The sequence below is a fragment of the Astatotilapia calliptera genome, chromosome 11, assembly GCF_900246225.1.
Source record: "Astatotilapia calliptera chromosome 11, fAstCal1.2, whole genome shotgun sequence".
Taxonomy (NCBI): Eukaryota; Metazoa; Chordata; class Actinopteri; order Cichliformes; family Cichlidae; genus Astatotilapia; species Astatotilapia calliptera.
Window position 1 is genome coordinate 20,993,661 of NC_039312.1, and position 26,292 is coordinate 21,019,952.

The 26,292-nt window shown below is 43.0% G+C and overlaps 1 protein-coding gene across 2 annotated transcripts in view; it reads left to right on the forward strand.

The window, feature by feature from the left end:
• tars2 (threonyl-tRNA synthetase 2, mitochondrial) overlaps positions 1 to 7,005 on the forward strand; it is a 14,599-nt gene extending 7,594 nt beyond the window's left edge. For both annotated transcript variants that reach the window (XM_026183835.1, XM_026183834.1), the window contains exons 6-18: positions 267 to 331; positions 416 to 494; positions 1,046 to 1,192; positions 1,275 to 1,373; positions 2,071 to 2,240; positions 2,313 to 2,475; positions 2,943 to 3,080; positions 3,575 to 3,652; positions 5,500 to 5,600; positions 6,102 to 6,203; positions 6,306 to 6,378; positions 6,524 to 6,638; positions 6,742 to 7,005. In XM_026183835.1, the coding sequence (XP_026039620.1) occupies positions 267 to 331; positions 416 to 494; positions 1,046 to 1,192; positions 1,275 to 1,373; positions 2,071 to 2,240; positions 2,313 to 2,475; positions 2,943 to 3,080; positions 3,575 to 3,652; positions 5,500 to 5,600; positions 6,102 to 6,203; positions 6,306 to 6,378; positions 6,524 to 6,638; positions 6,742 to 6,884 (1,473 nt within the window). In that variant the 3' untranslated portion in view covers positions 6,885 to 7,005. The remainder of the gene's footprint in view (positions 1 to 266; positions 332 to 415; positions 495 to 1,045; positions 1,193 to 1,274; positions 1,374 to 2,070; positions 2,241 to 2,312; positions 2,476 to 2,942; positions 3,081 to 3,574; positions 3,653 to 5,499; positions 5,601 to 6,101; positions 6,204 to 6,305; positions 6,379 to 6,523; positions 6,639 to 6,741) is intronic.
• Positions 7,006 to 26,292: the final 19,287 nt, after the last annotated feature.

The following is a 26,292-nucleotide window of genomic DNA, read 5'->3' on the forward strand; positions in this document are numbered from 1 at the left end:
TAATGCACCAGCTTATATTACGCCAGGAAGCAGGAAAGTTTTGTTATTTTATATTTATTTCCACTTTAAAAAAAAACACTGGTGGTGTAGCAGCATTGTGCCATGCTGGCTTGAAGCATATCTGAGTAACCTTTGATAGGATGTGAATAGCAGTTATGTTACTCGCTTTTTAAGTGTGACTCCTGTTTTTAGTCCAGCTGTGATATTTGTCTGTCCTCGTGTCCATGTTGAACTTAAAATCGGTTTTCTGTGTTTTCTTCTTACAGAGCAGTAAGCTGAGGCTGCAGTTTGCTGAAGAGCAGATGAATGGCGCCACTGTCACAGTATACAGGCACGTAGGAAAACTTCTTACCTGCCAGTGATTTAAAACACTCACCAGTAAATTAACTGGTTTCAACCATTCTGTGTGGCTCAGGTGTGGAGACACTATAGCGGTCTGCAACGGCCCCCTCCTCCCACACACAGGCCTCCTCACAGTCTTCAAGATGCTGCAGGTATGTGTTTGTGTATCCAGTGTATTCAGTCCTTTGCTCGTCTTTCTGTTTTCTCTTTTTGTGTTTTTGTGTTTCACTGCCAGTTTATCTATTTTATTGTTTTGCTTTTCTTAAGCAAATCAAGAATTTGTTCTATTCCTATGAAAACTGTATTTCATATGGCAGTGCTATCACGATTTTTCACACTCAAACACTATATGACTGCAATGAAAGAGGCAGTGCCATCTCATCAGTTAAAATCTGTTTTATTTGGACCTTCGTGGCTCTCTCTCAGATGGGACACATGCTGTGTGAGTGGAATTTTCCTCATCCATATTGATCCAGGGAGAGAGGAAAGTTTCCATACCAAGCTGTCACTGGGCAGACTGGGATTCCACAACAGAAAGGGCCTGGAAATATCAGCAGCAGGATGTTGTGTTTGTCAGAGGCCAGATTTCTGTTCTGGGCTCTTAGAAACACACGGCCATCCGTCCCTCTCATAACTTTCTCTTTTGCCACGTCCATGTTCACCTATTATTTTCTCCCCACTTTTCATCTCTGTACCATTCCAGCTGTCCTCTGTGACCCTGGCCAACCAGACAGAGTCCTCCGGTTTGACACGACTGTTAGGTGTGGCCTTTCCAGGTGAGAAAGAGAAGGAGGAGTGGGAGAGGGAGCAGGAGGAAGCGAGGAGGCGGGACCACAGACGCATCGGGACGGTAAGACGGAAACCGTACATGGGTACAGAAGATGATGCCATCTTAAAAAGTGAAATAAGAACCTTTTCATGTTCTTCCACAGGACCAGGAGCTGTTCTTCTTCAATGAAGTCAGTCCAGGAAGTTGTTTCTTTCTGCCTAAAGGAGCCCACATCTACAGCACACTCACAGACTTCATTAAGGTGAATTATTTGTTTGAGCTTATATTTGAATCCCCTAGAACTGCACCATCACAGCCTTGTTACACCTGTAGAAAGCATTACAGATAAGAAACTGTATGAATATAGCGCAGGGACAAAGGGTCGTGGATAAACATGTCATCAAACCTCATATTTGGCCTGGGCCTCTCACTGCTTAGTTGTGGCTTTAAAGAATGAACACAGCATTACACAGGAAACATTTTTTCTCTAGTTAGTTTGCCTGTTTGTGGTACATCAAAAGTTGTTTAATCAAAAATCAAGAAATAACTGTATAATGGTTCAAATGAACTATCTGCTTGCAGAAAAAACCTGTTAAGTGAGCTCCGGCCCTTTTCAACACCGCTTATGCAACTAAAACCAAAAAATGCCCCACAAGCTTTAATTTGATTATTCAAAATCCAACTGTGACCTTAGTTGGTTTTATATAATGATAAAATGCCGCTTATGCAGGAAGTTGTTCATTGAGTGTGTGTATTTATTGAATGTTGTCCATTTAAACGTAATAACACGCATCAACACGTGCTCTGCTGATTGTAATGCTGAGGTCATACGTGTTCATGTCAGCGGTCAGGATGTCAGCCTTTTTAGCCTAAAGTCTCTATGCTGTTTGACCCTGTGACCATTTGACCCTGTCCTCCACTCATTGTCACACAAGTCCTTCCTTCCTGACCTCTCATAGTGTGAATACCGAAGGCGAGGCTTCACTGAGGTCGTGACCCCAACGCTATACAGCACTGCGTTATGGGAGCGCTCTGGCCACTGGGAGCACTACAGCAAGAACATGTTCACTGTGAAATCAGAGGACTCTCAGACCTACGCTCTCAAACCCATGAACTGTCCTGCACACTGGTGAACACACACACCTTACCTACCTGTGCTCGGGTGCCTTTGCAGAGACTGACTCTCCTTTGTTGTGTTCAGCCTGATGTTTGAGCAGCGCGTTCGCTCGTGGAGAGAGCTCCCTCTGCGATGGGCCGACTTCGGGGCGCTGCATCGTAATGAGCTCTCCGGCGCTCTGGGAGGTCTCACTCGCGTTCGCAGGTTCTGCCAGGATGACGCGCACATATTTTGCACACCTGAACAGGTACGCAAACAGGCAGATGATCTCTCGTTTCTAAACCAAGGCATGTTTAAGTGGGACAGACGCTGTAAACGAGACCCACGTGGAACCGCATTTCAGTGATTAGATGGGCTGTGTAAATGACTCCTGAGACATTCCAGGAAGCTGTAGCCTGGATGAATGAAGGTCTTTGTCCTTTTCAGACTTTGCACCTCCGTATGTAAGCCTTTGTGGCTCTGCAGTAAATCTGATCCCCTACATGGAGTCCTGCAGCCTTCCCATGATACTGTTCCTTCAGCCTTTCTGTTTGCACCTTGTTAATTCAGAGACGGTGGTCACATGATGACCACCACTATGTCAGCCTGAGAAATTTGATCTTGGTTTAATTTTTACACTCTCAGTTGTTGTTGGTCTCTCAGCTGTGTACACTTTTCTGTTATTATTATGTCCTCATGTTGACCTCTTCCTGACTTTTCTTTCTTTTTTCCCAGCTGGAAGAAGAGATTGTGACTTGTTTGGACTTTGTGAGGAGCGTCTATCAAGTGTTTGGGTTTTCCTTTCACTGCCTGCTGTCTACGCGACCCACGCCGTGCCTGGGGGAGCCTGATCAGTGGGACACTGCTGAGCAGGTAAACAGACACGTTGACACACTCTCCATCATATTGTGTGCTAAAAGCAGTCCTACACAGACACAGCTGTTCAATGTGTGTGTGTGTATATATGTGTACTCTTGAGTGGCAGCCAGGGGGGAGGCATTTCCACTTAACCTATCAGTTATGTAAGTGGTACTTTCCAGTCGAGAGCTGCTTTGCGTCAGGCTGTTGGGTAGATGTATATCTCCAAATCCCCCGAGCACTTTTTAAATGGGCACAGCAGCAATCTAAGCTGATTCAATTGAGTGTAATTTAACATAACAGTTCTGAGCCTGCACAGTTCAAACACAGACATGGCGATCATAATGTGCTTTAATGTACTTATATTCTGTCATGCAACTACTTGCTTATTGTGGACTTTGGTGTGTGTGTGTGTGTGTGTGTGTGTGTGTGTGTGTGTGTGTGTGTGTGTGTGTGTGTGTGTGTGTGTGTGTGTGTGTGTGTGTGTGTGTGTGTGTGTGTGAGAGAAGCAGTTGGAGAGGAGTCTGCAGCAGTTTGGTGAACGCTGGGAATTAAACCCAGGAGACGGAGCGTTCTATGGACCAAAGGTCAGTGAGAAGGAAGACGTGCACTTAATGGACTCAGGAGTAAATGTTGTTTATCACTGTTTGTTTACACCAAAGCATCGTGACATCAGTTTAGTCACTTCCTCCTTAATGTAAAAAACTTTAAGGGAATGTGTGTTTTGTTTTGTTTTGGTTCTTTTTGTTTGTTTGGGGTTTTTTTATGTTGAAGCACTATTAAAGATTTACCAGGAGAGCTGATTAGCTTAGCATATTGACTCAGAAATGGTGGAAGCAGCTACTTTTGGGACAGCTACCAGCACCTCAAAAGCAAGCCAAGAAATGGTTTTAGGGTGGTCTCCATGTGGGAAAATTCTTTATCAGGTATAGCAACTTCCGAGTCTTAACTGCCTGACTTGTATCCTCAAACTGGAAAAAAACATGACTCTAATTCAGTCCAACTAAAAACTAAGTCTAACAGCTGGGTTGTTGCTAATCAAATGCACTTGACTGACTGATCATCAGAAAGTGTTGCCACTTCTTTTAAAGCAGAAGTTCTGACAGTTGGCTGGTCTGGCCACAATAGGAGTGAACGTCCCAGGAAATTCACCCCAGGGTCAGTCCATGCAATGTTCAGAAAAACCCAAGGTCTACATCTCAGACTCTACGGTCCTCAGTTAGCATGTTAAAAGTTGTGACAGTACAGTTATAAAAAGACTGAACAAGTATGACTTGTTTAGAAAGCCTCTTCTATCTAAAAAGAACAAAAAACAATGCTTAGATTTGCAAAGTTCTGAATAAACCAGAGACCTCTGTAACAATGTCCTTTAGACAGAAGAATCCAAAGTGGAGATGTTTGGTCATAATGCTCGGCAGCACATTTGCAAAATACCGAACGCAGCATATCGGCACAAACACCTCATAGCAGCTGTCAAGCTCGGTGGTGGAGGGGTGATGATTTGGGCTTGTTCTGGGGCCCCAGGGCCTGGGCCCCTTGTTGAGATGACCAGATGCAACAGGACAACAACTTAATGCACTGCAGCAAATCTACAATACCCCAGTTAAAGTCCAGACCTCAACCTGATTGAAACTCGGTGTAAAGGAGAGTGGGCTAGGACTCTACAGTTGTTGCTCTACCAGCTACTGAATACTGGGCTGCACTCAGTTTTTTCCACAGTAGTCCAGTGAAACCTTTGTTTCTCACAAGCCTGTAACAATGTGTTCATCAGCTTAGAGGTGCTGGCAGGTAGATCATTTTTCCATTTGATACAGAGCCAAGCTTACATTTTCTCTTCATTATCTCTGAAATCTTGGGAGAACAACAAACAAGAGCATTTCTCAAGTTTTGACAATAATAAAATTAGATTTAATGATTTTAATTCCTCTAAAGGGGATTTATTTATGTTGCAACGCAGATTAAGACATCTTTGTTCTGCTTCGGCTCTGCACAGAGAAACTACAGACACGAATTATTGTAGTTCACAGAATATTTAGAGGTTTTGTGTGCGTTTGCTTTTGTTTGTTTGTTTTTGTTTATTTTTAAATAAAATTGAAACGACAGTGCGGCAATGACCTTTGCTTTTTTTTGGGGGGGGGGGGGTTGAGACTTAATTTATCTTTCCAAGAAGAAGTCGGCCTCAGATAAACGTCAGCGTGCTCATGTGGAAGCACTGAGAGGAGGCGATGGGTGAAGTCAGGTTGAGCTTAACTGCTCGTTGAAACAGAGAAACGTGTATCCAGGATTTTTAAACCACAATCTAAGCAGCTAATCAGCTTCTCTCAGAAACCCATTTCTAATGATTCAGTGCACAAAAAGGTACTTTGTCTCAGAGCGCTAAACTGGAAGGGAAAAGTGAAGCCCGGTAATAACGCACGCCTTCATGTTTCATCAGATTGACATCCTGATCAAAGATGCTATTGGCAGACAGCACCAGTGTGCCACGATCCAGCTGGACTTCCAGCTGCCAATCAGATTTGACCTTCAGTACGTCGGGTGAGTCACTCATAAATTTCAGTAGTTGGCATTCAATCTCTTTAACATTCCTGCACTGATTTAAACCACTACTCCTTTACAGTTGGCCACTTCTTTTTGTTGAGAATGCATCCTTGTGTATATATATATCTATCTCCAGTAATCACTCGGAATAAGATGGCACAAGTCTAACTTTGGGAGCTAATTTGATGATGAAACATTAGCACTTTATTGGATTTATCAGCTCAAGTGTGTCGAATTTGGTCCACATCTACTGAAGTGTTTTTGATTATAATCTGATTAGATTATATGTTCAACAATAGATTAGTGTCCCATTGTAGAACAGTTTATAGGAAAAGTAGGTTAGAAATAAGCAACAGAGATCTGCATATTTACTTCCACTCAGCTACTTCACTTCAGTATAATGTAAAGTTCACAATACTGTCAAGAAGAGTATTTGTGTCTGTAGCTTGGCCACGCTGCACCACCTCCTGATCTCTTTTTTTGTAACCTTTCTCTCAGACGAGACGGACAGTTGCACAGACCAGTAATGATCCACAGAGCAGTGCTGGGATCGCTGGAGAGGATGATGGCCATACTGGCTGAAAACTTTGGAGGGAAATGGTGAGAAGATGATAATGCACAAAATCTGAATGTACCCCGTTAGTGGGATTATTGTCCTGTAGCTGTACGCTAACCTGTCACCCCCCTCTGTGCCTCACCCAGGCCTCTGTGGCTGTCTCCGGCTCAGGTCGCAGTTATTCCTGTGGGGGGCAACAATGAGTCGTACGGCAGGCAGGTCAGTGTCTGATGGAAATTTGCTTCGGGTGCATAAGCAGACAAAGTGAACTTTCATCCTGCCATGATTAATTTGTTCTTTAATATAAGAGGTAGATTACAGATACAGTCTTAAAAGAATGAATCCCTCTCTCTCTCCTGTTAAGGTGGTCCAGCAGTTCCATGAAGCTGGCTTTATGGCAGATCTGAATGACGATGAGGGAGCCACCTTAAATAAGAAGATCCGCTCTGCTCAGCTCGCCCAGTATAACTACATATTTGGTAAAGATGAATAACTAAGAGGCTACTTAAAATACTAAAGACTGCGACTGTTTTTCAGTACTGTTGACATATTTGACAGTCTTTTGTGTGTGTTTCTGTGCAGTGGTGGGTGATAAGGAGCGTGAGAGTGGAACAGTGAACGTGAGGAGCAGAGGGGGTAAACAGCTGGGCAGGAGGCCGACAGAGGAGGTGCTGATGTCCCTCACAAAGCTACGGGACACCAGAAGCAACCTCGATGAGTTTTGATGATGTCCTGGAAATAATGACTCACTGATGAAATGTTTGTTTTACATGTTCAGTCTGTTGCACTTTGGCTTTGTCTGAAGAAGCGGCTGGTTAAAGTTGGAATAAAAGTATAAAACACTGATGTTTATGTTCTGCACTCATTGCTGATTTTGTCCTTTAATGGAATTTGCTGATTAAACTGTCCTGCAAAAAAGAGACTGGAGAGAGAGAGATTTAAGGCTATTTAAGGATCGCCACACTCTTAGAAATAATGGTGCCAACTATAAGCACAGAGTCCTGCCACCTGCTCCCATAGGAGAACCCTTTGTGGTTTCTGCTCCAACCTTTTTTCAGCCTTTTGAGAGGAAACGTAACACAAAGGAAATGTGAAAAGTTACACTCAGTCTCTGGCGGTGCTATCCAACACTTCTTACTGTTTACACAAAAATGTGTGAGTTATAGTAGGTTGTATCCTCATGGACACACAACCGTTTGCAGTATAATCACTAGTAACCAAGAAATTAACACACTTAAAATATGTCACATAAAAAAGCGAAACCTTTTAATTTTATACTTGTCTTATAGTTTTTGGCTCTTTTTAAGCATCTTTATTACAAACTTACAGTAATAAACTTGATAAGGTACACGTGTGTACCTGCACCACCCCCACTTTTGCTTTTCAGAACTGCTTTAATTTCTCATGACAGATTCAAAATGTGAGATTTTGGTCCATGTTGATGCGATCGTATCACACATGCTGCAGGTTTGTTGGCTGCACATCCATGATGTGTATCTCCTGTTCCACTGCATCCCAAAGGTGCTGTACTGGATTGCGATCTGGTGACTGTGGAGTCCATTTGCATACATTGAACTCAATGTCATGTTCAAGACACCAGTGTGAGATATGAGCTTTATGAAATGATGCGTCATATTTTCTTACTATCAGCTCTGACGTCAAAAAAGCATTTTGCCTCAAACTGCTGCTCACTGGATATTTTCTCTAACAAAGTGGATGATGAATGAATTTCGCTAGAGCTACATTTCCATCTTTTCTACCCAAAAAGGTTTTACTCTGTATCACATTCATTAATAATACAATGATAATAATAATACATGCTATAATTACCAATTTGCATTCGATGACTCACACATGTATTTAAAAGTCTTGGAACAATGATGGATAACAAGGTCACAGCCCACTTCCTGCTATGAGTGACTCATAAGCTGTCTGCAAACAACAGAAAAACTGAAAGTCCAACAAAAGCAGTAGGAATGAGAGTGCCTAATAATGGGAACAGTGGAAAAGAACCAACCTGTTAAGAGCCTCCACTGGCACACAGTCCTGGAAAAGTGGGGAAACCCCATAAAGAAACATAAATGATACACCTTTCCACAATAAAAGCCCTCGCCTAGTTTAATGTAATGAGAGCAGGGTTGAGTCTAGAAATGCTAAATGAGTTTTAAAATTAACTGGTATACTGATAAAAGCCATAAGCTAATATTCAGTGTCCCATCCATGAGTTTAGAAGTACAGATGAAACCCCAGACTCTTCAAATCTCACTTTTTCTTCTACAGGATGCTTAAAATGTTCTTTATATAGTTTCTTATGGAGATTATGCAGGTTTAGACTTTAAGGGTCAGTCACTTGGGTGGAGCTACCTGTTGTAAAGGCTAGGGTAGTGGTCCCTTGGGGAAGGAGGAACTGAACTGAAGAGATTATACTGCTGTGGCATTACTCAGCTACCAATGCAATTTGTTCCCTATAAGCCATCAAACGTGCAAACCTCCTGCTTATATAAGCATGCGCGGTGCTATCTGAGCAGAAAGCCGGGCATACCTTTAAAAGACTGGAAGAAAGGGAGGACACAGAGGGAGATTTGACTAAAATAGGAGAGAGAGCAGCCGTGTCAGGGCTGTGTGTTTTCATGTGTGTTTAGTGGAAACAGCCAAGTCAAGGTAAAGGTCAAAGGAATTGGAGGTTTTTTCCTTTTTAATTGAGAGAGGGCAGCAGGATGGAAAAGACATCAGTCACAACAATGACACAGAGGGAGAGTGGGAGGTGTGAGCCCCGAGAGAATAATCTGAGTTGACTGGACAAAAGCAACCGCTTCAACAAAGCACACTGTGAGACAGGTAGAGTGACCGTGTTCAGGTCCTCCCGACATCGCTTAGTGGGCCGCAGAGAGGGAAGCTGGGGCAAATTTGTAAAAGCTCTCTGCTGGAGCTGGTTTGAAAGTACGTTTAATTGAAGCACAGCTCTGACTAGAAGCGAGAGTGCAAACACAGGCAGGTAATTTGAGCATCAAATAGTAAATTAGCTGACGCTTTTTACCACAAGTCTCACTCATGCAGGGACATTCACACACAGATGGATGCACCGGTGGTGACACCTTAGGGTTCAGTATGACAGGCTGGAGAAGCTGGGATTCAATTTACCGACCTCCTGAATGATAGACCACCCGCTCTACCACCTGAGCTGCTGTGACCCCAACAGAGAATGATTCTAATGGGAACATTTATCCCATTAGACTGCATAGAAACACCATTAAACACACATTTTTTGCCAGTTAGTTATTTTTGCTTCTTTTTTTTTTTTTTATTGCTGAGATATAAATCTGAGATCTGTGGACTTTCTAATACAATGGAGGTGAAGGAAATATCCTTTGCTGTGCTAACAGCCTTGAAAATGACAGCCGCATTGACAGCTCTACGGAGCTGCACCTACTTCTTGTCACACATCTCTGCCGGTTGTTATTTTAAAAAGTAAACATGTCTCATAAGAAACCTATGGCTGAAAGAGAGCTGTGCTGAGCTGTGGATGCATCCCCGCTGAGACCCAAAAATGATTATCGGACAGAGCAGCAGCTGAAATAACAGCTAATGGCTTAAAGAGAAATACAAAGACATAAGACAATAATAAGAAAGCTTAACTTCCATTTGCAGTGAGTCAGAATAGGTGACTGGCAAAACTTGTGGCTGGTACTGTATGCTTGTGAGAAGTTGGGAATGTTGAATTATAAAAAAGTAAATGTCAATGGTGTCTATTTATTACGTTACATACAGCCAAATTTAAAGTCTTTCATTGTCCCGCAAACTTTTTGCCCAACTAGTAAGTGGAGAAACGGAGTCATGTGAAAAGGAAAGTTTTCACAGGGCTGTGCACCCCAACAACTCTTGGAACCAGTTTTAGGAGCAATAAACTTTGACTGGGTCATTGCAGTACTTTATTCATTTTTAAGGCATTCTGTTGTGCTTGGGGCCACTGTTCTGCTGCGTGACCCAGATTTTAGCTTTAGCTGTTGGACAGATGGCTTTACGTATGGCTCTAGAATAATTTGGTATATGGAGGAGTTCATGGTCAACCATACCTGCAAAACAAGCCCAAAATCATCACCCCTCCACCACCGTGCTTGACAGCTGGTATGATGTGCTTTTGCTGATATGTTTTCTTCAGATGTAGCTTTGTAACTCTAAGTCGTGCTGAGACGAGACCTTTTCCCGGAAACCTTTGCAAACAAGCCATGTTTGTTCAGTCTTTATCTAATTGTACAGTCGTGAACGCTAACATTAAACATGCTAACTGACAGTCTGACACGTAGGTTTTTGGGTTTCTTGCACTGGCTCCATAGTTTGAACATTTGTCTAGCAAGCAAAAGGTCACCATTGATGAGTATCCAGTGTAAAATTCAGAGTTATCCACTGTGGTGACCCTTTGTAGGAAGGGAGCAGCCAAAAGTGGCTTCTGACCATTGCATGGTCTGACCTTGAGGAATTTGTTGGGACATCCGCTCCTGGATTGTTTTATTGTGTTTCCACAAACCTGAATGCTTCAACCTGCCAAAATATCAGCTTTTATAGAGCTGCTTATGCGCGCTGATGATCAGTTGATTAGCAGCACTTGGCTGCTACTTACCCTCTGCACTAAGGGTGCACTTTACTCTTGCAGTTTCCCTGGGCTGCATAGAGTCCTGTGAAAACTTTTTTTTTGCATGACTGCATTTTACATTGATGCTAAAAAATAATTTACTGCTGGTGCCTGTAGGAAGGTCAGGGAACAAAGTCACTTAGAGTCATCCGCTGGGTGAATCGACTGGCAATCTTATTAGCAATGCTGCAAGTGTAGCTAATGGTTAAACAGAAGCAATGTGTCCCTGGTCCTCTGAATAATCGATATAACACATGTGATAAATGTTAGGGGTTTGTTTTGTTCTTTTTTTGTTTAAGAATAGAAAACCAACAAACTCAGTATTATACATAGTTTAAAAAAATATTGAGTCATAAAAGAGATAAAAAAAGAAGGAGTCTGTACTTTGTCCTTGTGTTTAAACAACTTATCAGCCTCTTAGATGATTATGGTAGCTGCTTGTAGCGGAGAACCAGACGGCCTTACAATACAGCAGATACCATTTTTACCTAAATCGGATCTAAATGGACTCATAAACTCAATCTGTGCTTTTACAGGATTTATCAAACATGTTTGTCTCCTGAATCTCAGTTATTATATCACAGACATGATATACAGCTGAAACAAGGTCTGATAACATGGAACGAATAGTTGATTAATTATAACAGTTAACATTAGAGGACGTTTGGGTTTGTTTGTAAAGCAGACAGCTACACAGAGACACTACACTGTGTTAGTCATTTATTAGAAAATCAGCTTTATTGGATTATTGATTCACAGGTTTTGAACTGAAGTTGTAAAAGTCTCTTTGCCTTTTATAACAGAAAACTGAACATCTTTGTACTTGTCAGACTGATGAGACCTCTGAATAGTCCGAATGTGACTCAAACAGTTGCGATCCTAGATGTCCTGCAGTATTCATCATGTTGATTATAGGTCTATTGTAAGGCTGGGCTCTCTTTGCTGGAGGCTTTGTCCAAAATGGGGCGATAAATGCGACCCAGACGCCACAGCCACCCGCCAACATTGCACAGTAGTTGCGTAGTGATGACACAGGCCATTAATTCCAGTAAACACCACTCTAATCTTTACCAGATAACTATATCAGCCTCCTGTTGCACTCCTCATGTCCCCACTGTGCCCATCCTCCATCATTACTATCTCTGCTCTCACACACACACAAAGCAATCCTTCATTCAACTGGTGGAGTCGAACAGAGTTCACAGGAAATTATTTTTAGCTAGAGAGACTTACCACAAGTAAGGCTGCTGCGGAAAAGCTTTTTGCTTTGGAAGGACAGTGAAGAGAATTCATTCATAATGACATGAACGGATATCTTCAGCATTTTAATGTTGGAATAAGCCCGATGGGAAAGTCATAAAGAACTGTCCATCTGTTCCAGAGTCTAAAGACACGCATGTTAGGCTGGGTGACTCTGATTTGGCCGTATCTGTGGATGCGAGCTAGATAAAGATCCTAAAATTCCCAGAAGAAAGCGCTGTAATGTAAAGACCTTTATGTTCTGACTCAGACTAGAAAAGCACTGTTTAAATGCCAGTCCATATCTAATTCATCTACTCAAAGTTGTTTCATTTTTCTCCATCTTCTTAAAATAAGTAACAGGGTTTGGATGTAAGGTCACATAACGTGGACTTCCTTCTCACCGATTTAAAGTCTGATCAAGATTTAGTGACGTTTGAATCGGTCTCTAACGACATTAAAAAATATGCTTCACATAGTTTCCCAGAACCCAAGATGACATCTTTGGACAAAAATCTCAAAGTGATTCACTTGAAATCATTTTTGACAAGGACAATCCTCACATCTGAGAAATGACGACGGTCATAATTTGGTCACTAAGGTAGTTAATCTGCAGGAGCTCTAATGCTGGATCAATATGATCCAAAAGCAGATTTAGTTTAGTTTTTGCGTTAAGCTTTTATTAAATAATACTTTAAGATGTTTGTTTTGGGGGTTTTTTTTGGTTTTTTGTTTGAAGCCATTGCTTACTGTAAACATCCGGGCTGGGGGGAGGTAATAATGGAAAATCACTTTGTGGTTGTGAAATGTCAGATTTGGAGATCGCCGTTGTCCTGGAAGTCCCGTTTTCCTGGTGGGAGGCAGGCAGACTGAGAGGCAATGACCCAGGCATGGAGGCAGAGTCTAACAGGACGGCTAGAGGAAGATAAACAAGCTGCTCTGTATTGTTCTCCTGGTATCACTGAGAAGCTGTCAGCCTGAGTGATTGAAGGGCTCAACCTCCCAAAATAGGCCCTGCAAGGCCGCGCTGCCTTTCCCTTCCACCCTGTTATAAATAACCTGTGTGTGTGTGTGTGTGTGTGTGTGTGTGTGTGCGTGTGTGTGTGTGTGCGTGTGTGTGTGTGTGTGTGTGTGTGCGTGTGTGTGCGTGTGTGTGTGTGTGTGTGTGTGTGTGTGTGCGTGTGTGTGTGTGTGCGAGCAGCCTGTGTTCATGCATTTCATGTTAGTGTGTGTTTTAGATAGTGTTAAGAAAGAAAGAGTGTGTGCAAGCAAAGGGAGACAAATATGAGAACTGCCAGAGCATTCTTAGAAAGTGAAGCCACTGAAAACAATGACAGGAGGTCTGTGAGGCTCACAGCCAATGGGTGACAGGAGCCCAGCGGTCGAGACCCTCGACCAACCACTTCTTCTAACACACATTCCCAGTTTAGAGTCTTTAACCTGCAGTAAACTCCCACTCCCTCCAATTTCCACACTTCAGTACTGCACGTCGTCTGTGCACGTGCATGCTCCCATGCCTTTGAGTCATGTTAATGTTTGGATAGGGGCTTGTAAATTACCACCTGAGGGAATATCCCTAGATCATTAGTACTATACTCTGTTCAACAGGTGTGCCGATCGGGGTAAAAGTTTCAAGCAAACATATGACGGCACTGCAGCATCAGTGCAAGCAAATCATGCACTCGGGTGGGGAGGGGATTCGTTTTCTTGTGTGCGCTGCCGAGTAACAATCAAATAAAAAAGAAAAGTTACTTCTTAATAGGACAGCGGAATAAAACTGTCAGAAAGCTTTCTGCTTCTGACTGGATACCCCCAAAACCTCAGCCCACCCAGGCTGCTCTCTCTTCTCTCCATCTCCATTTCCAGTAATTCTTCTGGGTCCAGTAACTCTGTTCAGCTAAGAGCCATCTCTTAGTTTATACTCAAAGAGTTTTTGGGTATCCTTATTTGAGCTGGCTGCTCTCTCCACCCGTCAGCCGGGCTCCACTCTAATCCGCCAGTGTGCCGTTCTCGCCTTTGATTCAAACGTGCCCTTGCACTTGGCTTTAGACTAATTTCAAAGTAATGGATGCTCCAGCATGTACACACTCGCACCCAGCCGACAAATTGTGCCAAGCTGCGGAAGTCACACTCGCAAAGACAAACAGATAGCTCGCAGCTCGACACAGTGGCGTACAGTCTCGGGCTGGCCTCGGACTGCTCCAAAGTATTCCTGCTATGCTCAGCACACTGCTGACCTGATTTCCTATCCTGCTTCTCATTGGAGTGGGATACCTAGAGAGAGAGAGAGCAGACAGAGGCCAGAGAAAGAAGCTCTTTCTTCAGCCAAGAGAATCTGTGTGGAAGAGGCATTTTGGTTTATTGTTCTAGCCAACCTGTCGACTCGCTCTCAAGAGGGAGGAGTTTTAGGGTTCAAGGGAAGGTCAGAGGTCATGTTGACTCTCAGGACCGTTTAGTAAGCAAGGAGAATAAATTAACCCTCCTGGGAACGTGCAAATATTTACAGCTGACATTCTCCCCTCTCAACAAGTCACTGTAGAAAAAGTTTTATTAGGAAAGCTGAAGTGGAAAGGCTCTTGAAGCAAGCACCAGTTTTGAGTTTTCTTGCATGACTTTGGGCCAACTCATGCAGAAGACGCCCATGCTCTAATATCCCATTACTGGTGCTTGTGTTGTCTTTTTGTTGTTGAACCAAAGCAGACTTTAGAAATCAAGAGGCAGTAAAAAAGAAAAGCTGACAGAAAAGCTCAGGGTGTGCCGAGAATCTGCACCGAGAGACTTCCACGATGCATGATAACCATTTAAAACTGACAATCCAGTTGATTTACTTTTGCTTATGTGACAAAATAAAGCGTTTAGGATGTGGAGGAAATGAAAGTGATAATCCCAGGCCATTTATCACCAGTTACAGAATAAATATTATATTATTTGCAATCCAGACGTTATTTAAGATAACATTTGTCTTAGAATCGATTCGGAGCCCTGCACTGTAAACTGAAGGTGCAGTGCAAAGTGTATTCATTCAGAAATCCAGTCCACCAGAGTTCATTTGTTATATACCGGTCGTCTTCAGTGCACACTGAATAAACATCTCAGTACACTGTGCAGAGACCGGTGCAGCCTTGGAGGAGTAAGCTGAGGAGAGGCTGACCTCGGACTTTGACCCCAGGTTGTTTTCAGGAGGTAATTCAAACCTCCCGAGGGAAAGCGAGACGGACCAGTCGGTTCATACGGGTATAAGGGAGGGGAGGGTGCGCTGCCAAGTCTTTGGCATAGATGTGGTTTCGGGCATGTTTAAATGATGCAAAGGTTTATTCAGCTATTTCATAACTGTTTCTGAGCGTGTCATGATTATTTGTTTTAATCATTTTACACTTGCGTAAGTTTATTGGAGAGGGTTTGTGTGTGTGTGTGTGTGTGTGTGTGTGTGTGTGTGTGTGTGTGTGTGTGTGTGTGTGTGTGTGTGTGTGTGTGTGTGTGTGTGTGTGTGTGTGTGTGGTCATATCAAACGAGCTTAACCTCCTCTTTGTGTGTCTTTTTCTTTTTAGTCAACTGAAAAAAAGTATTTCAGGCACCTTCTAAAGAATAACAGAACAACAACCAGACCCCCCAAAGTCCACAAAAAAAACATGCTCTTTGCACACACTGTGAAAAAACTGAATTGTGAAACTGACAAGTTGCACAGTTGGCAAAATGTATGTGCAGGAAAAAGAAAATCCTCTGACATATCTTCTTTAATCCTACACAGCGTCTAATGACTAGATGGTTTCCCGTCGTGCTCAGGCCTCAGATAATATTAGAGTTTCTGCTGAGGTTGGACTATAATTCAAACAAGGCTCTCAGCTCCTCCAGGGCCCCACATTCACCTTGTATCATTTTGGTGTGTGGTAATTCAGTTAAATGCAAATTTCAGTGGGAATGTCCATTATTCAGACACAGTATCAGCTCAGATGTTGGGGGCCTCCTTCACAGCCCAGCATTATTAACCAGTGTTGCGTCTCTGTTGTGTAGAGCTCTGGGGCCCCCGGCATCACAGTTTGGCTGGGGCACTGGTGCATTTCTTCGCAGCATTAGGTTAAGTTGGTCTTATTTGAAATTCTATGCAAAATTAAAATAATGTGAAAAGCATTAAATGCATAGAAGACATGATATAAATCAATATAGATGGCAGTACAAAATACACTTCATTAGGTTCACCTGTTCAACTGCTTGTTAACGCACACATATAATAGTCCAGTGGCCTCCCAGGATGTCAAGTGAATGCACTTGATAACTGCCGCCACTTCACTACGAGTTGAGGTTGGCTCCAAAAGCGAGTCAGTCTGATATTAAAATGCACAAATCTACAGCAGAAATAACAGTGTTTACAGCCTGGTATACAACACGTTTAGTTTCTATAGCTTGGTTTTATTTAAAGATACTTATATTGACCAAAACATCAAACTCAAGTTTTGAAAACAGAAGTCATAAGTCAGTACCTTTTTTAACTGTCTTGACCAAGAACCTGTTTCAGACCTTTGAATCTTGTCTTTACATGTAGATTTGCACATATATATGTTGATGTGCCAAACAGAAATGGTCAGTAACACGCTAGCAGCAGTGTAAGATCAGTTTTATCAGGGATAAAAATAATTTAGCAGAGGCACAGATATCAAAACCAGTTGGAGGGTAGGGTGAAGGGGGGATAACTCCATCCACTCCTGCAAACTGCACCCAGATTTTTGGCATATAGGCATGTTTGACTTTAGCAGTGAGCTTGAAACACTGCCTCACAGAGCATCACTGTAGACTCTAAATCTATGTTGATGTATTTTTGAACTCCACTTACACAGGGTGTGCTTCCTACAAATGTCAGGGTCCCTTAACTGACACAAGGCTGTTTGTAATGGGTTAATTCAATTAGATTTAACAAAATATACACTTTAAATAGTAATTTCTTACAGCGGAACAGTCAGTATTTAGGTCATTTTAATAAAGTTTGCATTCAAGCAGTATTTAAAGGGAGAACCTGAATGTTTCAGTCACATGTGCTCTTAATTGAGCCTTATGTGTAGTATGAATAGCCATGAGGGAGGCATTTATCTGTAGAAAAAAGTTGTAAAGCCCCCTATAAGAGCATTTATGGATGACCTCACCAGGTCACCGGGGGTAGGTGGATGCTCCAAGGACTCGAAGAACTCATCAACTGGTCACAGATGGATTTCAAGCCTGCCAAGCCTAGAGCATTAGTAATGAGGAAGGGGAAGGTGACTGACAAGTTCTGCTTTAGTGTGGGAGGCATCCCGATTCCATCAGTCACAGAGAAGCCTGTCAAGAACCTTGGCAGGATGTTTGATAGCACCCTGAAGGACACTGCAGCTTTCCAAGTGACCAACAGTGAGCTGGGCAACTGGCCCTTAGCAGGATAAATCAGGGCTGCCAGGAAAGTTTAAAGTTTAAAATTTACCTGCATGGCATCTTGCCTCAACTTGTCTGACCACAGCAGGTCTATGAGGCTCCACTCAGAAGGATTAGCCACTACCTGCGCTGGTGGTTGTAACTACCCTGAAGTCTCAGCAGTATTGGACTTTATAGCAGCAAGAACAAGCGGCAACTCCCTCTTTCAGTAATCAGAATTCATGGTCACCCGGGCCAAGTAAGTGATTTTGTACAGGGACTCCAGCAACTCCAGCTACAATAAAGTCTCTGCAGCAGGCATCGAGGTCAGAACATGGAGGAAGTGGAAGGCATGTGAGGCCTAATTCTGGCTGGAGCACAGCGAGTCGGTGGTAAAAGTGGCATCAGGGTGAGCAGGGTTTAGAAACTTTCCTTGGCCTCTTTATAGCAAGGCCCAAGGGCAAGAAGGATGCCAGCTTCTCCAAGAAGAGGTTCGTGTAGGGGTTGAAGAAGGCCACTATTGCAGGTCATTAGGGATACGGCGACAAGGAGCATGGATACCATGGAAATAGATGTTGGACCTGGATATGATTTGATCCCCACCAGATAAGTTTCCTGATTCAGTCAGTCTACGACTTTCTTCCCATCAATCCGATCTGCACCCACTGCACCCCTATAGCACTGGGAGAAGGCTGCTGTCACTGGCTCCATGACCAGGTGCTGAGAGTGACAGCAGATGTCATCAGCACGGGGATAGCTCACAGCAGGCAGCAACAACCTACAAGACATCCTACAAACCATCATCTTTGTCAGGGCTGGGCAAAAGCCTCAGCAGCATATAGGTCGGCTCCTGGCAACAGCATGGAATTGGCAGCTGAAGGTTGACCTTGGGAAGCAGCTCAAATTCCCAGACATCATCACAGAGACCTCACTCAGGTCCGACATGGTCCTGGTGTCAGAAATTACAGGACAAGTGGTCCTTCTGGAATTGACTGTCCCCCCAGGAAGACCGTCTGGAGGAGGCTTTTAAGAGCAAGAAGGCGAGGTATGGGGGGCTTATGGCTGATTGCTGAACCAGGGAAGACCCAGTGTTATCCAGATGCTTTGCAGGCCAGCCTCTCTACGTGGCACTGATAGAGACAGATAGAAATTTCCAAAACCTTAGAGCCATCAAGAACACCACACATGCAGCAGAAAAGACATCAAGGTCCCCCTGACTGGGTCGCCTGGCCGAGGGTGTCTGATGTTAAAACACCCAATGACCCCAGACCTGATGACATCACTGATGATGTGTCCAAGATGCATCCAAAAATCCTCAAAAGAACCATAAAACCTATGAAAATCCAGTTAAAAGTTTAAAATCTGTGCCCTCCTCCACATTTTCCAAAACTGTTAAGCGTAATCTAGACCCTGGACCTTATTTTTGACACCGCTGATCTAAATGGCTGATATGAGGTTGTTGTGTTGTATTTGAGCTGTTTTGGTCTGTTAAATTTGCTGGTTTTGTTGTGAGTCTGGAAGTAAGTGTAAACCTATGATCTCAGTGTCACTTTGTCACTTCCTGTTTTACTTTGAAGGTTGGTTCTCTTCTCGTTATAGTTTCACTTCCTGCATTTTCCTTCCTCCAAAGGGATTTTCTCCCCTACACTTATCAGACTCCGTTGTGTTTAATTGCTTTCACCTTTGCCTTCATCCCTCCTGTTTCTCCTCCTGAGTCAGTCCTGTTTGTGTTTGTGTGTTAGTATAAAGTCCTGTCAGTTTACTGTGTGCACAGGGCTGTTTGCTAACCTCCCCAGATTGTACATGCCCCGCTTTTCCTTTTTTTCATGTGCCTCTGTGAGGTTATTTCCTTGAGTTTAATCTAGTTTTCTGGATTTTGCTAGGAGCTTTGTGTAGCTCATTATTTTCATACTTTTGTTTGTGAAAAATGTTTGATTCCTGACAATCAACATCCTTGAGCCTTCCCAGGTAGTCCAGCTTCCTCTCAATGACATTCATGGGGTTAGGTTTATAGGTGAGTAAACTGAGTGGAGGTGTGATTGTGAGCATGAATGGTTGTCTGTCTCTGTGTTAGCCTTTGACAGAGTGGTGACCTGTCCAGTGTGTACCTCACCTCTCGGCCTATGTAGCTGGGATAGTCACCAGGCTCCCCGTGACCCCAGACTGGATAAGCAGAAGAAGAAGATGGATGGATGGATGGAACATCTTTATCTCCTCTGAAACAACTTGTTATACTTCTCTTTTTCTAGTTTTCTGAATCTGAAGAAACTGTAATTCCTAGTTTGTTTTTTTTAAATCAGTTAAGCGAATCTTTTCATGTAAAGTGCTCTTGTCTGGGAATCGCTGGCACAGACAACGTCAGTGAAACCTTTTGAATTAACCACTGCCAAGTCTGAGGCATGTTTTCTTTTGGAAAAGAGTCATGTGATCAGGCGTGACAAATCATGTAAGGACAGGGAATGATTGATAAGACCAGAACCCGGGCAGCGAACAGAGCCTATCAAGTTCTCAAACAGCAGCGATTCCAAAATAGTCGGTTTTAAGTTTCCAGAAGTGTCCCAGCTGAGTGAATTCAAAGCGTGAGTGCAGCAGCTCGTCCTTACAGACCAGCAAAGTGAGTTAACTTTTGTCCTTTAAATGTACAGCAGCGACCGAACATTATTCTCATCTGATGTGAGCAGGGTCTCTCATCAGTGCTCCAGATCTCCATAAAAGAACAATACAGGAATTCATCAGCAGCAGCAGCAGTTAATTGACGCACAGGCTGTGATACATTCTTTAACCAATCGACCGTAAACACATAGAAGAGCTTATTACCCTTATACTACTTATTCTCTCTGTGTCTTCTGACCCCAACATGCCCGAGCTGTACCATACGTGCCTCCTGACACATACCATGAATCGTGCTGTTTGTTGTGATTATGCGTATATACTGTAGGTGGCCCAGTGGCTTCTCTGAATGAGCAACAATTGCTCTTTGTTTGAATAATTGGAACAAGGTTATTTCAGCAGTTTCGTCAGCCAATTAGGCCCCGACTGAGCTGACCTCTCCCTCTCGTGTGCTTGTCTCGCCAGCGACCCCTGGAAATTGTCATTAGAGCGCTCCTCCCATAGACGGCCTTATTTCCCTCTCTACCGTACACCCCCACCTCACTGCCTCCTCTTCACTGCCTTGGCAATAAAGTCTTCCTCTTTGAGGTGTACTGAGGAGCTGTGCTTGCAGTTTCTCAGAAGTCAATTTCAAGCTGAAATACTTTTAGTGAAATAGTATCTCTCGTGGCTCTCTCAGCGTCATCCAAAGTAGACTGTAAAGATGTCAGTCGATTTTTCTCCTCTGGCTCTTTGCGCCCTTTTCAGAGCACCAGTCCCGCTTTGATCCAGACTCTGGCACAGGATTGGTGGAATGGAGCAAATATTGACTCCATCTGAGCCAGACAAATCACTCCCCCTTCCTGCTTTCTTTTTCTTTCAGTATCCTTTACACTTGCTCAGTTCCCGTCTAATCTGCCATTACCTCTTTCTCTGACATTCCCTTTCATGTCTTTTCTGCTGCTGCTTTTCTTTTCGCCCCCTTTGTGTCCCTGTCTGTCATTTTCTCTCTCCCTCTCCCTCTCTCTTCTCTCTCCAGGCTTCTCAGGCTGTCGGTACTGTTAGGTCAGGCCTCCTCCCCTTCTCAGCTGCCCGTGAAGCTCTCTCTGTCTCACTTTAAAGCTACTTTGGGTTTCAACACCTGCCTGTGCTGTATGTTCAACTGTTCAACTGCATGCTTTTGCCTTGAGCCTAGAACGTGCTGCCTCATCTGAGAGTGTGCAAACATGCATGGGCATCATGTGAAGGTATTCGCGACGGTACGTGCCAACACGCTTTCATGTGATGCTCATATGTGCTCCAGCCGACTGCAGCGGAGAGATCAAGAAACGAAAAGCCTTTTTCAAATTAAACTTTCATAGCTTTCGCTCTTTGTTTGCTTTTATGTTTGCTGCTGATGCAACCCCTTTTTTTTTTATATGTGCAGATCATGTTAAACTATTGATGTGCACACTCACTCCAGTGTGAACTATAGAAGACTAAGGCTGAGGCAATACTTCTGCAAAGTTACGTGTAGACATGTTTGCAAACCAGAGCAGAGAAAGAGCTTACAGGTTACCCAAAACCTCAACGTTCTGTTTAACTGTCAGTTCAAAACATTGTTGTTTTTCCTGTTTTTCCTTTTTTGTGATTTCCTCCATCCTTGGTGCTAAAAGAGGCCACCCAAACACACGAGATATCAGTAGAAAGCCCAGGACGTCTTCTATTTAGTATTTGGACTTAGTAGCTCAAATAAGTCAAAAGACAGATCAAAAACAAATGTCCGTTACAGAGGACATAAATGAATAGGCTGCTTCTCAGGAGGATATATTGGGCTAAGTTCACAAAGTCCAAATACTACATTACACATTACACAAGCATGATGATCTTCATCATAATCTTCATTTATGTGACGCCTAGAGAAATCTGTTCTGGCAAAACTTGTGTAAAAATATTGGAGCGGCAGACATTATCTTTCGGCAACCCTGATGCATCCACCAAAATTTGTGCCAATGTGTGGAAGCTTGTTTCCTCCGCTGAAAAAAACAAAACAGAAAAATGTAACTTTTTCTGTCCATAACTCAAAATTCTGAGTTGTTGTGTCAAAATTTCAACTCAAGCTTTAGAGAAAATTCCTCAAAATTTTGAAATAACTCAAAATTTTGACTTTGCTTCACCAATCAGGAAGTGGATTTTTTTATTTCAGTGATAGAAGCAACCTTCCATACCAACGCATGTGTCCATCTGAGAATTGTTTTACTCAAATCTGACACAGTCCCAATGATTATTACATTTTCATTTTCCTCTCAACTCTCTATAAGTCCATGTGATGTCCAGCTGTGCACATGTGGTACGTGTCCTGTGAGTTCACAGTGAGTGAGTGGGTTTACCTGCCTGCTGCCAGCTCTGCTTAGGCAACATCCTTAAATGGAGCAGTCAGAAGAGTGACCAGATCCCAACAAACTACATGTGTTTGTGTGGGACAACTACTGAGAGGTAGCCTGAATGTCTGGATTTTATTTCACTGTTATTTCAGCTGCTTCTCTGTCTGGTAGCAGTTTTTTGGGTTTCTGTGTGCTGCAGATTGGCATATCTTTTTTGAGCCATATCTGACAATTTTAGCACTTTGACACATAATGACACAGACATACTTTAACAGAAATGTCCTGGTGTGGAATTCAAAAATAACTCCCGTGAAAAAAAGATAAAAACAATATTTCTCAGAATATAGCGCTGCTTCATTTTTTGTGGTAGTTTCCATCATATTGAAGAAAAAGCAGAAAAGCTTGTGACAGTTCATCAATGAAGTGCAGTCCCACATAAAGAGGGTCATCTGGTCAACCTGGTAGTGAAAACACTGCTGCATGCTGCATGCATAACTTTGGATATTATCCAAAGGTCATGTGTGAAAACTGTGAGGAGGTCACCTTTGAGGAGGCACAGAGCGTCTGGAGGTGGGGCATGCAGAGGGAAACCAACAGAATATTTATGACTTATGTGGGGAAAACAAACAGCATGCTGATTTTTGTTTCAATAAAGTTTTTTCACTGTTGATGACCTTTTTCAGCCTTTAAGTGGAACAAGTAGAAAAAGTTTGAGCAGCGCTGTGTTGGAGCAAAGAGGCTCGGCTCAGTGCAGGATTCATCCTCTGTGCACCATGAAAGTTTTATAATTTCATGCCAGTACATCCGATAACTGCTGATTTATTTCAGCTTGGATGAACCAACAGATGAAACTTCTCCCTCCTCCCCACGCAGAGGTGCCTACATACATCTTTGTTGAAGCGTGTTTCAGCGCTGACTCTTCTGTAGGTCAGTGGCTGAATGTGAAATGAGCTCTTTGTTATCATTACTGGAAGAGTGTTGCAGGACTGATCCTTCCCCCGCTTCCGTCTCTATCATCTCTCCGCCCTGCTGCCACCTTTAGCACACAGCGGTCCAGCCCCGAGGCCCAACCCGTCTGCTGACCTGAAGAAGCCCGGAGCCCTCATTAACCGTAACAGCGAAATGGTCGCGGGCCTACTGTTCCTGTGCCCGAGGCTGAGGCGTGTGTGTTTTTTGGACTCAGGGTGTGTGTACATACTAGAAGTTTTTCAAGTGATTTATCACTCCCACAGGGCCCCGCTACTCTGATCTGCAGTGCTATTACTCAGATCAGCCAGCCGAGACAAATAACAGATCTGCTGCTACATATAGACCTCCCCGGACACATGCACACACACAAACACACACACACACAAACACACATTATCTCTGTGCTGTGGTGACTAGTTGAGAGAGACATTTTGCTAATCAGGGTCCTGCGGTTGGTGGTGCGTGTCGACAGGCCGGCATGTAAGTTATTGCTTCTCAAGGATCCAGAGAAAGATAGATAGGGAAGGAAGGAGAAGAAAGACATAGATAGGGGGCAACGGAAGGGGGGGCAAAGAGGGCTATAAGTGGTCACGGGCCAGTGGTAGCCATGGCAATGACCTCTGGCTAATTGTAGTTACTGATAGACATGGTGCTTAGAAGTACAGAGATATCCTTTACACTAATAACACACAAAAAACACACACACACGATGTACGTATAGAGTGTGTGTGTCCCTGTATTCACCCACTGCACCCGCGCATTTCTTGATTTTACATGAACTTGTTTTTTATTTTGACAGATCAGATCTTAAGCCCTGTCTGTAATGTTGTTTAGTCTTCGGTCATCTGCTCTTAGCGGGCTTTGAAGTCGCTAATCTCCATCACCATTGCCGTGTCCACATTGTTGCCAAGAAAAGCAGCGTGTCCAACTATAACTCACATGCACGCCCTCCTTTCCCGCTCTCGTTTACACCGTGTGGGCTCTTTGCCTCAGGGTAGCAGGGTGGGAAATGTTAATGAGGAGGTTCAAGAGCTGGATCAGAAGGGACCTTGAGTGAGATAATGTCTTACAAGTAGCAGGGGGCTTGATGTTGGCTCTCTGGGCTCTGATCTCCAGGAGACACACTAGAAAACGAATCTCCATCATTCCTCTTTCCTCCCACTGTCCTCTCATGCTCTGCTTTTTCTCCGAGCTGATCCTCCTCTCATCTTTACTCTTCACATGCTCTGAACTTTCCCCGCCTCACTATTTTCAGTGGTGAGGAGATTATGTTTTTTATTAATGTGTCATGCAGCTATGCCCAGCCCTCAAGGGGCATGACAGCAGCTAATAACGTAAACCAGATCCACGGATCGAGCACATATCTTTAAAAAAAAGAAAGAATGCACAGCCCAAAAATAAAGAACACAAAACAAACTCATAATTTTAATGCTTTCGTGCCTTAGATATTGTTCATACATTAAATCTTATTTAAGAGAATAAGCGATGAAAGAATAAACAGAATGAAAGCCCATTTTCTTGTTTGTGACACTCATTCTTTCTTATTTCTTTTTGTGCAGCACATGAGGAAAAACAATGTCTCTCCCTACTGTTATTAAATTTGTCAATGTTAATAGACAGCAGATGACTACCAGTTCTTTTCCATGCAACTAAAGAAGTAATAGCTGTGTTTGTATATATACACCCTCTGCATGTGATCTAAATGACACTCTTTACTCCCACTGTCACCCTGTGAGCTGCTTGGCTGCTTGGTGTGTTCTGTTTTAGAAAACCAAACCAACCAGGATGTTTTGTTTTGTTTTTTAAATATGGTGACACATTTAAACACATTTTTCCTTGTGGGAAATCAGAAAGTCCAATCAGAAGTAAATACACCTTTGCAAGTTGGAGAAGTAAACATCGGGTATGATTTTCAGGCTCTTTTGCAGTGCACTGCGCCATAAAACATTAAAAGTGGCCCTGGACGTGAATCTGAAAGTTGCTTTTTACTTTTTGTTTATTAGCATGTTTAATGAATAATGCTAACGTCTCTCTGTGCCCTTCATCCCCAGCTGGTTGAGGCAGATTCCTGCCCCTCCCTGACCCTGGTTGTGTTCTTTGAAGGGAATTCTTACCCCCCACTTTTGCCAAGTCCTCCCTCAGTGTGGATGACGTGATTGTTTGACTATTGTTTGATCATCTTTACTTAGAATTTAAGTACCTTAGACTCTTGTTATTGTGAAGTAGAGGTTACAGTAATGAAGTTGAATTGGTGGTACAACTACTGAAATCTTTGACGAAAAATAGACTGGACTTTACGCAGCAAACTCCATTTACCCAGTCATTCACATACACAGCAGTGCACACTTATTCTACACATATAGTGTTTTTTAAGCTAACACACAATCACACACACACTAATGGAGGCATCTGGAGCAATCTGATGTTCAGGATCTCGCCCAAGGATAGTTAGACTTGCAGGAATTGCAGGAGAAACAAACCACCAACCTAACAGCTGGTGGACCACCCACCCAGTCCACCTCCACCACACAGCTGACTGTCAAAATACTCTGTTACAGCAAAAATCCTGCATTCATATCCTCTGTTAAAGTACAGAAGTATTACTTTCAAAATATATTAAAGTACCTAAAGTAAAAGTACTTGCTATGTGCAATATATAATGGCGTCATTTTAATTACCTTATTTACTGCTAAGCTTAATATAGTAATATTGAAAAAAGTGATCAAGATCATTATTTCAAGTATTTGCCAATAGTTATTGATTGAAGGAGTTAGGAAGCGATCACAGTTCAGGTGTCATCTTACTTACCCTGGGAACAAATGTAGGCCTCAGCTTATTTTAAAGACCTAAAACTACCGTATCTCCCCAATAGAGCAGTTTGCTGGTTTACTTGTGGTTCCATATATCCATATATCCATATATACATATATCCATATGAGTAGAATGGGAGGCAGAGCCTTCAGCTTT